Raw genomic sequence first — 14911 nt, 5'->3', positions numbered from 1 at the left:
CACACATACACACACACACAAAAGAGGGACAGTGGAAGAATTACTGGTAGATAAATATTCTCTTTCACTTTATTGATAATTTTATTGTCGGTCCAGTTTTTGACCAAATATCCAAAGATTTACTAATCCGTGAGCCCATTCACACCTGGTTGATACAGACTGAATGTTAATACGAGCTATAAATTGACCCCCAGTGTGCTTTCATCAACTACTGTTATGTGAAAAAGGGACACAGCAACATTATATACTCAATAGAGCACTGGCAACTCGTTCACCGTCCCTGTACATGAAGGCATTTCATTCCTGCTTTCTTTTTTTTTTGTCTGCTCCAATTGTTTTTATTTATTTATTGGGCTTTGCTGAATTGGGGGAATGTAATACTGGACACAATTCTGCATCTACAATGCCAGAAATAAACCAATTGTGTTTGTTTTGCTCTCATGGAAGTGCTTTGCAATTCAACCAATACTGAGACCAAAAACATTTTGGCTGCTTGATGCATTACAGATAGCAGCAGTGTAAAAAATTAAAATAATAATTTGACATAATTCTAATGTAGACTGATCCATGCTTTGACTTTATTCTCATAATACTCTGACAGTATTCTCACAGGATATCTGCAGGTCTTAAAAAGTCTACTTCAGAAGGTATTAAAATGAAATGTCTTAAATATATTTTACAAAGGTCTTTAATATTTTCTCTTGCCTGTCATAGGCAGTAATGTTAGTTATAAAATGTCAGACTGTGGACTGACAGGAGACTTTATACACTTATTAAACTGAAGTGGGATTGTTTCGATGGTGGATTGTGCTACAGTACTGCAATAGAAGCTATCTCATTATGGGTTAGCAAAAACCTGTTTAATCCACCCTTCCATTTTATTCTGTTTATCCAGGTTGAAGTTACATTAATTACAGTAATTATATTATTTGAATTATTCTCATATACTGCTGGAAAGTAGTAAAAAACTGTTATAATTTTTTGGTTATAGGTAATTTTTCTTTTGGCATTTTTCTTTATTTGGATACGGACAGTAGAGATTGACAGGAAAGGTTGGGAGGGAGAGGGGATACAAAGGGCCTGGGGGCCATATTCAAACCCGGTCCTCTGTGGTAAGAACTATGTGGTACACGCTCTTACCAGGTGAGCTAACAGGGTGCCCGTCCCACTGGTTTTCCATAATACTTTTATACTTTGGACGAAACAGGTTTTAAATTATATTCTATGTGGAATGAAAAAGGCCTTAAAGTCTAAAGTAGTCTCATCAGTGTAAAGAAACTCTGAACATATAACACTCATAAACAGCATGTGACAGTAATTAGTAATTAATAGCTTTAAAAATGTGTAATAACATAACACAGAAGTACTCAATTGTAAGGATATAGTGGCTAAAACACACACACACAGCATTTTGAACCATCCTTCAAGCCTTGTTAATTATCACCTGGTATTCTCTCTCTTCAGGGTCCAACACCCACGCAGATTCTCCAAATGCAGCATCTCAGACTACAAGGAGTTTCTTCTTAAAGGTGGAGGCTCTTGTCTGTTCAACAGGCCAACTAAGGTTAGATGCTCACTCTGCCCTGCTCTCTTTTACATGTCACAACTGTCATGAATCACACATCACACCGCTCTATCATTTACACACTCCTGTCTTTATCTGGCAGCTGTTCGAGCAAACAGAATGTGGGAACGGATTTGTAGAAGTGGGAGAGGAGTGTGACTGCGGTGCGAGAACGGTGAGTTTCCTTTCCTTCAGGAAGTCTGTTTGTTATCATGTCTTTGTTCAGATGGATGTAGCTCTTTTCCTATTTGTTTTCAGGAGTGCTACAAGGAATGCTGCAAGAAGTGTTCCCTTGCCAACGGTGCGCACTGCAGCGATGGTCCATGCTGCAATAACACATGTCTGGTATGAGTTTTGTCTTTTCTTAAAAGTCTTCACAGCACGAAATTACTTCTGAAACCTTCATTTAGACATTTATCTTCTCTCCTTTTCTTGCCAGTTTTATCCACGAGGTTACAGTTGCCGCTATGCTGTGAACGACTGCGATATCTCAGAGACCTGCTCTGGGGACTCTGGACAGGTGTTCTTGTGCTGCACTGTTTTTTTGCATTTGTTTTTTTTTTGGTTTCAAACTGTTCATTCTTTGCATGGTGAAGATAATGTGCATGGTTAAGAACAAGTGTTATGTGTTTGTGACTGTTTGCAGTGCCCGCCCAACCTCCATAAACAAGATGGTTACCTCTGCCAGGTAAACCAGGTATGCAGACTGATGACGTTAGAAAACATATTGGTCCAGTAATGTATCAGAATAGAGGCTGAGAATTAACTTACTATCTGATTCTCTCTGTCTGAAGGGCCGCTGCTACAGTGGAGAGTGCAAGACCAGAGAGAACCAGTGTAAATACATCTGGGGTTCAAGTAAGATTAATATCCCTTTGATTCACATTAGCTCCTATTAGCGGAGTGCCAGAGTATCGTCACGCAGCAAACTGTAAAAAGAGACTTTTTATTGTAATCAGCGCTGTGCAGTTCACCCCTCATTCTCTTTTCCTCAGAGTCAGGAGGCTCTGAGAAGTTCTGCTATGAGAAGCTGAACACAGAGGGCACCGACAAGGGCAACTGTGGAAAGGACGGAGACAAATGGATCCAGTGTAGCAAACAGTGAGTTTCAAAGGAAGATAAATTAAATTAAAAATGGTATTTCCTCTATACGTGTCAGCATGACAGTGCTTTAAATTTGTACACAGAGGATTATCCTTTATTCCTAACAATGGAGGAGAATCAAGTTGTTTTGAAGCCAACCAATAGAGGGCAGATCATTTACAGGAACAATCCTTAAGAGCCTTTCATGTATTTTAAGAACTGGATACTAGACACCAAGATGGCAGCTATTCATTCCTATAAAAGTCATCCACCTAGCTCAAAAAGTTTTTCCCCTCCAGGTTTGTTTTATTGTTATGAGGCTGACTCCATGTTAGTGCATCCTTTTCCTGAGCTTGCAGTCCCAGCTCATAGACATAAAACAGCTCTTCTAGGCAAACCAAACACTGGCTCTAGACCATTTCTCCCGCACACTTGTAACTGGACGGTGAGATGAAGGGGGTGTAATCTGCAACTACACTGCTACACGCCACTAAATCCTATGCACTGGCCCTTTAATGGCTTACTATGAAGGATCTGTCAAGTCAAGTCCGTTTATTTATAGATGATATGATGATAGATGTGGAAGACGTGACAAATCAAAGTGTGTATTATGTGGAAGATACTGGCATCTGTATAGATTTCTCTCTGTTGTCTTTTTCAGTGATGTGTTCTGTGGTTACCTTTTGTGTACCAACATTGGCCGCAACCCACGCATCGGGATAGTAAAAGGAGAAATTACTCCAGCCTCCTTCAACCATCAAGGCAGGCTGATAGAGTGCAGGTAAACAACGTGTGTGTTATATAATGAGATCTGTTCATGTCCTGGAAATGAACAGAATCAGTAGTCCCATTCTTTTTACATTTGGTTTAATCTTCCGTGTATGAGTTTTTATTCCCTCCTCCTCTCCCCACCTCTCCTCTGTCCTTATCTCCCCCCGCCCCCTTTCGTTCCCTCCATCCTTTCCTCACAGTGGTGGCCATGTCCTTTTGGATGATGAGACCGATTTAGGCTACGTGGAGGATGGGACTCCCTGTGGGCCGTCAATGATGTGCCTTGAACGCAAGTGTCTGCCCATCCAGTCACTCAACATGAGCACTTGCCCTACTGGACCTAATGGTCAGGTGTGCTCTACCCATGGGGTGAGTCCTGGTGTAAATCAACCCATAATTTACACTTTGTGGTTTAGAAAGGCTAAATAGAACTGGGACAGACATCAAATATACAACAAATTATAGACTGGTCGTTCGTTCAGACATATTTTGTGAAATATCGCATAAACCACTTAACAAAATTAGCTTCAAATTTGATTTTTAGGGGAATATGCTACTGAATAATTCTTGCTTAAAAGGTTGTTCACAAGTTTGTGAATTTTGACAGTTTCATAATCCATTAAACTCTCCCCCCGTACTTCATTTATTGGTCCACCATGTGTATAGATGGCTGGGCTCAATCAGTTCTGCCTGATTTGCTAATAACTTAATTTGCAGTTTGTCTATGTAGATATTCTTCACTGATATTTACACTGTAACTAATGGCATTAATGATGGTTTTGTTGTTGTGTCCAGTGAGCCAGCACCCTTAATGCAGCTATCAATTATAATAATATTAATGTTAAACCTAATTTGTATAGCTCCTTTCATATATTAAATGCAACTCAGTTTTATGTGAAATTTTAAATTAAAAACACGATTCAGACAAATAAACAAATTAAAAGGTGAGAAACACAAATATTCAAATGTAATAAAACAGGGTAGAATACCAAGAATAAAAATATAATAAACTTGAGGCAATATTCAATAAAAACGAGGCTACACACTACTTAAAAACAAAATGTAAAGGGTTCTGTAAGTCTATTTCTTAAAGGCTGTGCACACTCAGGTGTTTTCAATCACTCTGGTTAATTAGACTTCTGCTCAGGTGGATCGGCTTGGATTTTATAGAACAACACCAAACTCTATGATCAAAGGTATAAAGGTGTAAGTTGTCCCATCCTAACAGGTGCAGTGAAGTAACAGGAGAGTGACGGAAATGTCAATTAAGTAGCATGCAGTGTCTTTAGAAGAGCTCTAATCTGGCAACATAAATGAAAACATCTGTGTGAATTTACAGGAGCTGCATGTTACATATGGACAGGCTGTTGTATAGTTCTGGAGTTAACTGTTGTTAGGTTTAATGACACAGAGCTGTTTAAGAAGTCAAAATGTTCGGTTACTGTAAGTAGTGCTGCTATATCTCCCATAGCTGTTTTCACAGAGGACATTTTGATATGTCACAGTAGGAGAAACACAGGTGTAAATAATTAATATTGGTGGAAATTTATTGCACTGCTTCAGTTTCAGGGCCCTGTGCATGGTGGCTCGTTGTCACACTTACTGGGACACTTGAATTGAATATAGCCAAGCTAATGTTATTAGTAATACCTGTGCTTTTCCCACTATCGCAGGGGTCAGCAACCTTTACAATCAAAAGAAAAACTGTCTGGAGCTGGTTATAAGTGAACAAATCGGTCCACGTTCTATGAAATTCCCCATTTTCCTCCATAACTTTTCTTTCTGTGACACACATTTTAGTTGATGAAATGTTAAAATATATATTTTTTATTTGGTGTATAATAACTAGACATTTTTAGTTTTGGATATTGTATCACAGGCCTTTAACAATGATATATGAAAATCTTATAAAATGACTGTTGCATTGCTGCAGGTATAAATGTTTACAGAACTATATCCATCTTTACAAAGCTGACCTGGCTAAACAATGCCTGTGATATAATGAATCTAATCCGTTTCCACAAGCGTGTGTTCATATTTACACTGTAGTGTCTATGTGGGAGCCTGCATTGACTTAACTGGACCAACAGTAACCTTCTATAAATGCCCAATGTGAAGACAGCTGGGAATGTTGCCAACGGAGATAGTTCCCAAAAAGTACCCCAATGTGTCAGCACCTTTATTTACAGCTCTTACGTTCCTCTCGTCACCTCATCTATTTCTGTCTGATCTGTACAGGTGTGCAACAATGAAGCCACATGCACCTGTGACACCACCTGGGCGGGGACAGACTGTAGCATGCCTGACCCGCCTAAAGAGCCTGAGGCCACTCAGGACGAAGGACCCAAGGGTCGGTTTCCACCTTATTCAACCTCTGCCATCTGATAGAATGAATAACACACGTGTTTATTTAGCCACACTGACTTATATACTGCATATGTTGTTCTGCAATTGCAATGTCATTCTCAGTCACACTGTTAGATCTGAGTCAGCACAGATTCTTAGTTGTGAGTTTCACAGGTGTACTGGGGTCGTAAAGACTTTCTAAGTAAATTGGCGACAGAAGGAGAATATAAAAGCAGTGTTACATTTGTTTAGTTTGATTCAGAAGATGAAATGAACACACAGTTCTGCTGTACACCTGATACTTTGACCACAGGGGGTGGGGGGGTGGGGTGGTGGTTTAAAGGGGGCGAGAAGCATCACAGAGGGAACCGTGTCACTTCATCCATGACTCTGAAGCAGAAGCCTGCTGTTTGTTTTTGACAGGGTGGTAATAATGCTCCTTTTCCCTCTGCACAGTGAGCGTGGCCACTAACAGGCTGATAGGGGCAGTAGCAGGGACCATTCTGGCCCTGGGGGTGATTTTTGGAGGCACAGGGTGGGGAATAGAGTAAGCATCTTTAACCCTTTCACAGCTCTTCCTCTCATAGTGGTGCCTCAGTGTGCGGGCGGTCTCGTGAGCCGGCCTGAGCCCGTGTGTGCGTCCCGGTGGCTTTGTGTTTTCTTGTGTGTTGGTGATGACCATATAATTGTCATGTGATTGGATGTTTTCAGTGTTGTGTGATTGATTGATGGATTCCTCCTCCTTCTCCTCTCCTGCCACTTCCTGTTGTTCCCCATTACTACGAGCCTCTTTCTTCATCCTCCCTCTTCCTCTTCTTGTCCCTTTTCTTTCTCTTATTCTTAGTCGTTATGTGGTTGCTCCTGTGATCCTCTCCTTTCTGGGGCATGTGGGGCATTTAGATGGAAAACAGTCTTGAGAAGTGTCCAGTTAATGACCTGGCTTGTCAGTCAGTGGTAGGCTGTGTGGTGACTGGGACCCCTAAAAACATTTTCTACTGCTCATACTGCAGGCCACATATACACTTACTACCTTGCAATCTCTGTTTAAATAAACCTGTATAGTGATGGATACCCAGGGTCTAGTCTTCTGCACAACCTTAACAGACAGACCACTGATAATCACTACCTCAACTGACACCAGATAAATTAAAATATTCCCAGGGCCTCTACTTCATTATCTTCATGCTACACACTAAAGGGGGCTGAAAAGCATGCAAAATACATTCTCAGATTCAGTCATTTTACTGTAATAGTATACTTATGGTTATGTTTTCTGTTCCATGTGAAATCGTCATTGTATAGTTACATGTTATATATACAGTAAGTGAGTATAGAAACTCATGTCTTTTTCCCCATAACCCTTTACAGGTCCTAGTGCCACCAATCTAATAATAGGCTCCATCGCCGGAGCCATCCTTGTGGCTGCCATAGTGCTGGGGGGGACTGGATGGGGCTTTAAGTAAGCAACACGCCGCATGCCTCTCCTGCTGTAACTCTAGCATCCCTGCTGCTTCTAGACACCAGGGTTTGAGCTCCTGCTACAGAATATATGACCCCGGGGTGGGCAATGCACAATCATAAATCGTTTTACACTGAGACGCACATGTTTAACATGTATCTGAACTTCATCCAGTGTGCAGTCCTGGTTGTTTTATGGAACACATGGATGATGTCCAAGGATATATATGTGTAAAGGGCGATTTGGAGAGACTCTGGGCTCCATGTGGGGGTCGTCTGTGGATCTGTAGCAGAACCTCAAACTGATTGGACGGTCAGAGCTCAATGCTTGACATGCATGTTCAGCGAAGGACTTGATAGCAGAGGGGAAAGAATACTTTTAACAGCTAAATGGTTAAACAAAAAGCTTGCATATACTTGTATTAATGAGGTTAAATCTAATTTCCCCTCTGAAATCCAAAGATAGACCTCTAACATATCTGTGTAGCTAGGAAATGTACTTTATTGTACAAAAGATTATGTTTAAAAGTTCCAATCTACCGCTGATTATCCTGCTGTCTTGAGCAACAGGGGTGTTACACATCTTAATCTAAATAGGCCTAAGGAGTAACTGAGAAATACAATCCTGCAGCCACCAAAGCATGCCAGATAGCAAAGCATCATGGTTGTCACCAAACCAAAAAAAGAAACAAAGAAAACAGAATAAGGAACAAAACATTTCTGCATGTTGACTTGTTGATTTGGAGGAGGTCAGTTCATTGCACAAAGGCTGAGCCAAACCTAGAGTGATTTTGGTCCAGGGTTGTCGTGCTCTCATCACTTCCATGATCTTTTTCTCAATCCATTACTGTTTGAGGGTGAGACTTTAAGTGGAGTAGTGAGAGCGACAGAGAGAGAGAGAGAAAGAAGCCAGGACCTTTTTGTTGGCCGCAGCCTTTGTGCCATGGCTGGCCACACCCACCTTGATGGCCAGGCTCCGCCCTAGAGCAGAGCAGGACTCTTGGACCCGCCCACACCAGCTGCCATTGCTGCCTGCTTCACAGACCTGGTACAGACACGGCGCATTGCACTGCATGAACCACGCACAGCAATAGTGCCACCTTCAACTGGCCTACTATTGGAAAAGGTGCATGACAGAGTGATAGAAGCCCCACAACAAGCCACAGTACGGGGAGGTTATGCATCACTCCTGTTGTCGTATTCGTTGTTGTCCCACTGTTGTGGTAGTAGTTATTGTTGCTGCTGCTGCTGCTGTGGTTGTTGTTTATGTGGTTGTCTCCTCTTTTCCCTCCTCTATAGAATATATTTTATGTTAGCTCTTTCCTCCCAGATGGTTATGTTTTGAGTGGAACTAATGTCTTTCCCATCAAAACTGGTAATGAGACATGTCTCCTACACTTCACCTTGTGAACAGATGTTGCACGCACAAGAAGAAGAAGGCAACAGAGAATATTTATAGTCATAGACCTTCAAAATTCACTAATTATTAGTTTATTTGAAAGAACTTTATTGTTTTTCTGCTCAGTAAACTGGGTAAAAGTTTTCATTTAGTCCACTTTTGTTCTCTTGATGCTGGTCTTCAGTTTAGTATACTGTCAATCATCATAAATGGGGACGTAAAGGTTTGTGAATATAAATACCTCTGACTGCCTCCAACATGGACCAGCCTTCCCTCACTTTAATGTCTTCAGCCTTTTTATCTATAGGTCCACAAAATACACTTTTATTTTGCACTCTTGAATATAACAACAATTGTTTATTGTAAACTGAAGAGATGAGTGGGGTTGCTAGTCCAGGTTGTACTAGCTGTGTTACAGATATGATTATAGCACAACCTGACTCGTGTTTCTTGTCTCCTCGTAAGAAATGTGAAGAAACGGCGATATGACCCCAACGCCTCAGCCATTTAACCCAAGGAGAGATGGCAATCACAGACGGACTCCTCCAAGGCTTCCTTAGTTGGCTACCTGACAGCTGGACTGCACTTATTGCTGCTGATCTTTGGCATTAGATTTACTTGAAAAAGACATAGTGGACATTTTAATAAATTCCATCGTAGTTAGAAATGCAGCCTTTTCAACTCCACCTCACCCATATAACAAACGCACACCCCCCCCACCCTGATCTCTAGAGTGACAGAGCTCCTCTGCCATCCTTTAGTGCCAGTGCACAGGCGTTCAGGCGGAATCCACACCACTCTCTCACCTGGCATGACTATCCGCACAAAACGTGCTGCTTGCTGGCCCCCTGGCATGAAGAGTCCTCTCTGCAGGGCTCTGCATGGCTACGAAAGCTATGAATATACCGCAAAAAACATACAAAGAGAAAAAAAACTGAATTATCTAATGCAGGAGATAGCCTGGTTAAAAACCAAACACAGTGGAAAGCCGGTTAAAGCTCCTATAGTTCACGTTTAGGTGCTATAGACAATTAAGGAGGCTGCATGTGAGGACCCATAAGGGCAGTGTATTTCACATAGTGAATGCACACACACAAAATTGTACATAAATAAGGAGTTCAGGTTTGGTATTAACAGCATATTTTACAAGGACATAAATTGCTTTTGTTTTTTATCTTAGCATGTTGTATAGCGGGTGTTTTTGGCAATGTTATTGAAAAAAATACTGCAATTATGATTTGGGCCAAAATTGTAATCGCACGCTGCACAGCCTCCTGTGATTTTCCGGGTGGAGGTCAAAGGTTAGATTCACGGTGCCATGAAAATGTTGCAACGGCCCATCATTCAGAAACCCCAATAGTCCAAGATGGTCCCATTAGACTGAAAGCCCATTTGTCCAACAGCCCGTTGTTCCGAAAACAACAACCTGTTGCTCTGAAGGGTATCTTCTTCTACTTCTGTACGTAGCCTAACTTTAAACATACTCCACAGAGTTTTTAACTGGTTAGGATACAGTCTCAGTAAATACTAATGCCTCTTTCTCTATATAGTTATTCTTACTTAAAAACAGTGGAAACACTTCCGCTCTTGTCCACAGGGGTCGCCAAAATCAACACAAAAAGAATGTTCCTTGAAGCTGCTAGTAAGTAACAAATATGCTTATTTGAACCCAAACCATGATCTTTTCCTAACCCTAACCAAGTAGTTTTGGTGCCTCAACCTAACTGTGACCGTCACATTATTGTTACCATCACGACAAAGGTCACCTGACTTTGTCCTTTTCTGCGTGTTCCAGGGAGATAGTGTATTTTCAGAAAAGAAACAGGCCTTGGGAGCAGTGGGCTTTTGCTTTCGGGATAACAGGCTGTAACACAAATGTGCATTCGGTCCAATGGGACATTTTTCAAACTATTAGGATTTCGGAATAATGACTCGTCGGAACAATGGGCAGTCCCCAGATTGGACGACAGCAGACAGAGCAGCTGTGGTGTCGAGGAGAAGCATGTCAGTTCTAGAGGGATTCAGACTGATACCATGTCAGATTACCAAGATCACAAGAAACCCCACCCCGCACCCCTCCCCCCGGAGTATCTTCAACAGTGACTCAAAAGCCAAAGAACCAATCACCTGAACATATGGATGTTGTTGCACACAGAGCACTTTCCCCTCTGTCTGCAGCCAGTGGTGCCTCTCCTACTGCTGAGGGCATGAAGTCTGTCCATGCAGGCGCTCACCTGTCCAGCCAGGTCCCACGTAACAGTCCTCATCAACACCCACTATACTGGCTTAACCTTTTGCTCTCATAAACTCTTAGTAGAAATCAAGCTCAGCTCTACTGGAAACGCTGCATGCAATCACTATAGTGGGCTTATAATTCTATATGGGAGTCCCCAAAATCCGCAAGAAAAATATGCTACAAAAGATAGGTGCATGTCAACAACAAAAACATTTAACTTTTATTTACTATGCAAAGAGAGATATTGCACAAAAGTATGGGTAATAATGTCATCAGTGTAGACATGGAATTACAAAAAGTTCTGCTAAATCAGCTAATCTTTTGTATTTGGCCACTCCCACATCTCGTTTCACTTCGCTTCAACGTACTCAATCTATGAATGGACAAACAAAAAAAAGAACTGATCTAATATTTCCAATGAAAAGCAAGAGAGCACCCTTTTACATTTGTGTAACTAAAAATCATTTTTGTGTGTTTTTCATCTGATATCTGATATCTTTAATATCTGATATTTTTAATCACACACATACACATACACAAACACGTACACAAACACACTAATATGGTGCCTGTGCATATTGAGGCCTGAACAGTTTCCTTGTGCAGGGCTATTATTTCCAGTCCAGCTGATAGTTGGTGTGTTCCAGGTGCTGCCATAGCACTGGCATCGTTGTAATCCTCCATGTTACTCATCGTCTGGTGTCCCTCTCTCACTGCATCATGTACAGTTGGACCGATGAATAAACTACTGACAAATTTTATCAGAGCGTTTCTGTGTTTTTCTCTGCCTCTGAACTGACTGAAAATGTACTTTTTAATTTAATTTTCTTTGCGAAGACAAGCGTAAAGTTATATCTTAACTTTTAACATGAATTAGTGTAGACAACACAACAATATATATCTGACATAATGCTGCACTAAACATTGTTCATCGTCTTATTCAGTGTCAATATTTCCAAGCCTTTAATCTTTTCCGGATATTATAAACTAATAAAGTTTCACAAATAGATAAGTTATGATATGAAGCACAGAATAATTCATGAGCTAATTTTTAATGCAATAGATGCAGGGGCAGACAGTGGCTGTCTGAGGGGAAGTGGTGAAAATAATAAAAAAAGGGCACCAGCTGCATGAAAAGGGGAACCAGTGAGCAGAAAATGGTGATGCATTTATGGTAAAACTGGTCCAAACCCTGGTTAAGATTCAAATTGTTTTACTATGAGGCTCAGGTTTAAAGTATAACTACTATAACTACACTTAAACACATTTTTCTCTACTAATTTTGTGTAACATAAATTAATGTATATTCTTTCTGTCTTATCCCTTTAATCATCTTTAAACCTCGCACATTGATCTTGAATTTGGACTCTGCTTCCTCGTGAACAGCATGCTAAAAGATTAATGCTAAACTACAGCAGAGAGGAGCAAAAACCATATGCTGGTTCAATCCTGTGTTTGTTTGCATTTGTGTGTGTTACGTAATGCAGGTTCTAGGCGATGCCTTCAGGGAACCTCACCACTGGTACATTGTCTTACAGGACACTCACACACAGAACAGTTGATTACACAAGCTGCAAAGGAGTCATCTGTCCACCAGGTGTCAAGATTTCCCCTCCCTATAATTTATAATAACAGTCTGAATAAGTTGCTGTGGAGTAAAAACACATCTGGAGAATCTACAACACAGGTATATAAGAATAATGTGTCTGAATGTTTCTGCTGAGGGTCACAGAGGTCAGAAGTGTGCATTCATGTGAACGTGACGACAGTGCAAAAAGCTAAACAAAGGCTAAATTAATGTATTCATGTAGTATTTAATGAGTTTCAACTTGATTAAAACTAAAGTTTAGCTCTAATTAACCTGATCTTTTTAAGAGAAGATTTACCTTTATTAATCCCCCGTAGGAGAAATTCAAGTTACACACAACAGAATTGGGGAATATAGTGCAAAAAAGACTACAGTGTACAAGTAAAATCTTATCACAGATAAGAATATTACAAAATATATAATAGAATGGTGTGCAATTTAAAATATTTTAAGCAGTTTGACTAAAACACTAAACTGTACATGTGCAATTTAGGATAAATAAGTTTGGTTGAATTTAAAACCAGTCTTAGTCAGCAGGGGTGGGAGATACTGGGTGTTGTGGCGTTGTGGAGTCTGATGGCTGATGGTACAGTCTGTGGCTAAAAGTGCTCCTGAGCTGCCAGCTCAGTGTAGAGAGGATGAAGGTTGTCATGGATGGCCTTTTAAGCCTTCCCTCTCATCCGCTCTTCCTCAAGTCACAGCCTCTACACTTATCCAAGCTCATCTCCCCCACAACCGAGCCTGGCCTTCCTCCAGCCAAGCTTGCTCAGCTTGTTGGCACCATACGTCCAAGTGCCTCCTCCCCAGCAAACCACAGCAAAGAAGATGACACTGGCCACTACAGACTGGTAGAACATCCGTAGTAGCCGAGTGCACACGTTGAAATAACATCCACCAGTGAACTGTAGTTTAAAATTTCCGCCCATTAAAAATCATTAAAATGTGTTTTTGAGCTTCAAAATTTGGTACACATAATCACTCACTATTCCAAACTTCAGTGGATATTACTGAATAACAAATAAGTGCTGTCGAAATACTTCAATCAAAACCGTTTCACATCCATTCACTTCGCTAAGAGGCAGTCAAATTAGCTGTTTTATTGCTCTAATTAACCTGCAATTCTGTTTAATTTAAAGGTGTACTTGAGCTCAGCCTGACACCTAAAACCCTGACAAACGCAGCTTTATCTTTATCATTTAACACAGGAACTGCAGGATAAAGTCAGAATATATGTATGTTTGTCCTGTACAGCTGTGCATTGATATCCTTCTAAAGCGACACAGTTAACCAGGGTCTTACTGGGTATGGAAGAGCAGTGAGTGGGGCTGCGGAGAGAGAGGGAAGGTTAACCAGCTGTAATACTGTCAGGGAGCTGGGAAACATCCCCTCACTAAGGTGAAAGTGACACACACCAATGCACATTTACAAGTATTATTTTTTTTATGTTGGGCTTTTATTTTGAAACCTCACAAACCACTCTTTCTGAGGTCTAATTTAAAGGTAGGGGAGGATCTGTTGGCAGAAATGCAACATACTATTTATTGGTATGTATTCATTAGAGTATAATCAAATGAAAATAGAAATCATTGTGTTTGTTACCTTAGAATGAACTATTTTTATCTACAGAGGGAGTGAGTCCTCTTTTACAGAGTCCGCCATGTTGAACTGCTATGTTTCTCCATAAAATTGATTCTAATTCTAAGGTAAAGAAAACACAATAGTACTAGTTGACAGGTGAGGGTGGGGGTGGGGGCTGTGACAGTATACTTTACAGCACAGGCTAATGCTAACCAGCTGCTGGAGGTAGCTTCCTATTTGGTGTACATATATGAGAGTGGTATTGAAATTGCAATATGGCCAAGAGAAAGAGATAAAGACGTGTTGGGTCTGTATTTAAAGCCCTGGGAATGAGACTCAACAATCAACTATCTTTCCTGGCTCTCATTGGTTGTTTTTGTTCAGGCCCGGTGGATTCTTACAAATGCCATTAGTAACACTAGGAGGAGCCAGAGGAACCTGATTTTTTCCACAGATTATCCGTTTCATGTTCTACTGTCAGGATATAGGGAAAGTTTCAGCAAATACGACAAAAAGTTATTTTTATAAAAAAAGACCTACTGCAGCTTTAAGAAGTTTGGTACAGAAACATTTTCACATCGTCATGATTTTAAGTTTTTCAGTGAAAAAAAAGATGATTCCTACATTAATTGTGAATCATATTGCAATCACAGTATCTGTCAAAATAAAAGCAATATGATGTTTTTACCATATCATGCAGTCCTTTTTTGCCTTACTTAAGTACTGTAGGCTACAGCTGCTAACTGAATGTGTCAGATACATTTATTTAACATTCCATATTTCTCTGCTGCTTAGATAATTTTTCATTTTGGAGCTACAGGTTGTGAACATTAATGAGGCTGCCACTAGAAACTGCAGAGTTTCTGTCTTCTCAGCCAACAAAAGGTG

The 14911-nt window shown here is 40.6% G+C and overlaps 1 protein-coding gene across 1 annotated transcript in view; it reads left to right on the top strand.

The window, feature by feature from the left end:
• Positions 1-11613, top strand: part of LOC118339587 (disintegrin and metalloproteinase domain-containing protein 23) — a 25378-nt gene extending 13765 nt beyond the window's left edge. The window contains exons 15-26 of the mRNA XM_035677301.1: positions 1465-1564; positions 1668-1739; positions 1823-1909; positions 2004-2084; positions 2211-2261; positions 2359-2422; positions 2560-2665; positions 3309-3428; positions 3619-3787; positions 5657-5768; positions 7133-7223; positions 9087-11613. Coding sequence (XP_035533194.1) covers positions 1465-1564; positions 1668-1739; positions 1823-1909; positions 2004-2084; positions 2211-2261; positions 2359-2422; positions 2560-2665; positions 3309-3428; positions 3619-3787; positions 5657-5768; positions 7133-7223; positions 9087-9132 — 1099 coding nt within the window. The 3' untranslated portion in view covers positions 9133-11613. The remainder of the gene's footprint in view (positions 1-1464; positions 1565-1667; positions 1740-1822; positions 1910-2003; positions 2085-2210; positions 2262-2358; positions 2423-2559; positions 2666-3308; positions 3429-3618; positions 3788-5656; positions 5769-7132; positions 7224-9086) is intronic.
• Positions 11614-14911: the final 3298 nt, after the last annotated feature.

Source organism: Morone saxatilis, unplaced genomic scaffold (assembly GCF_004916995.1).
Source record: "Morone saxatilis isolate NCDOM2014 unplaced genomic scaffold, NCSU_SB_2.0 Contig5, whole genome shotgun sequence".
NCBI classification, from domain to species: domain Eukaryota; kingdom Metazoa; phylum Chordata; class Actinopteri; family Moronidae; genus Morone; species Morone saxatilis.
Note: the sequence above shows the minus strand (reverse complement) of the source record. Positions and strands in the feature narration are given on the sequence as shown.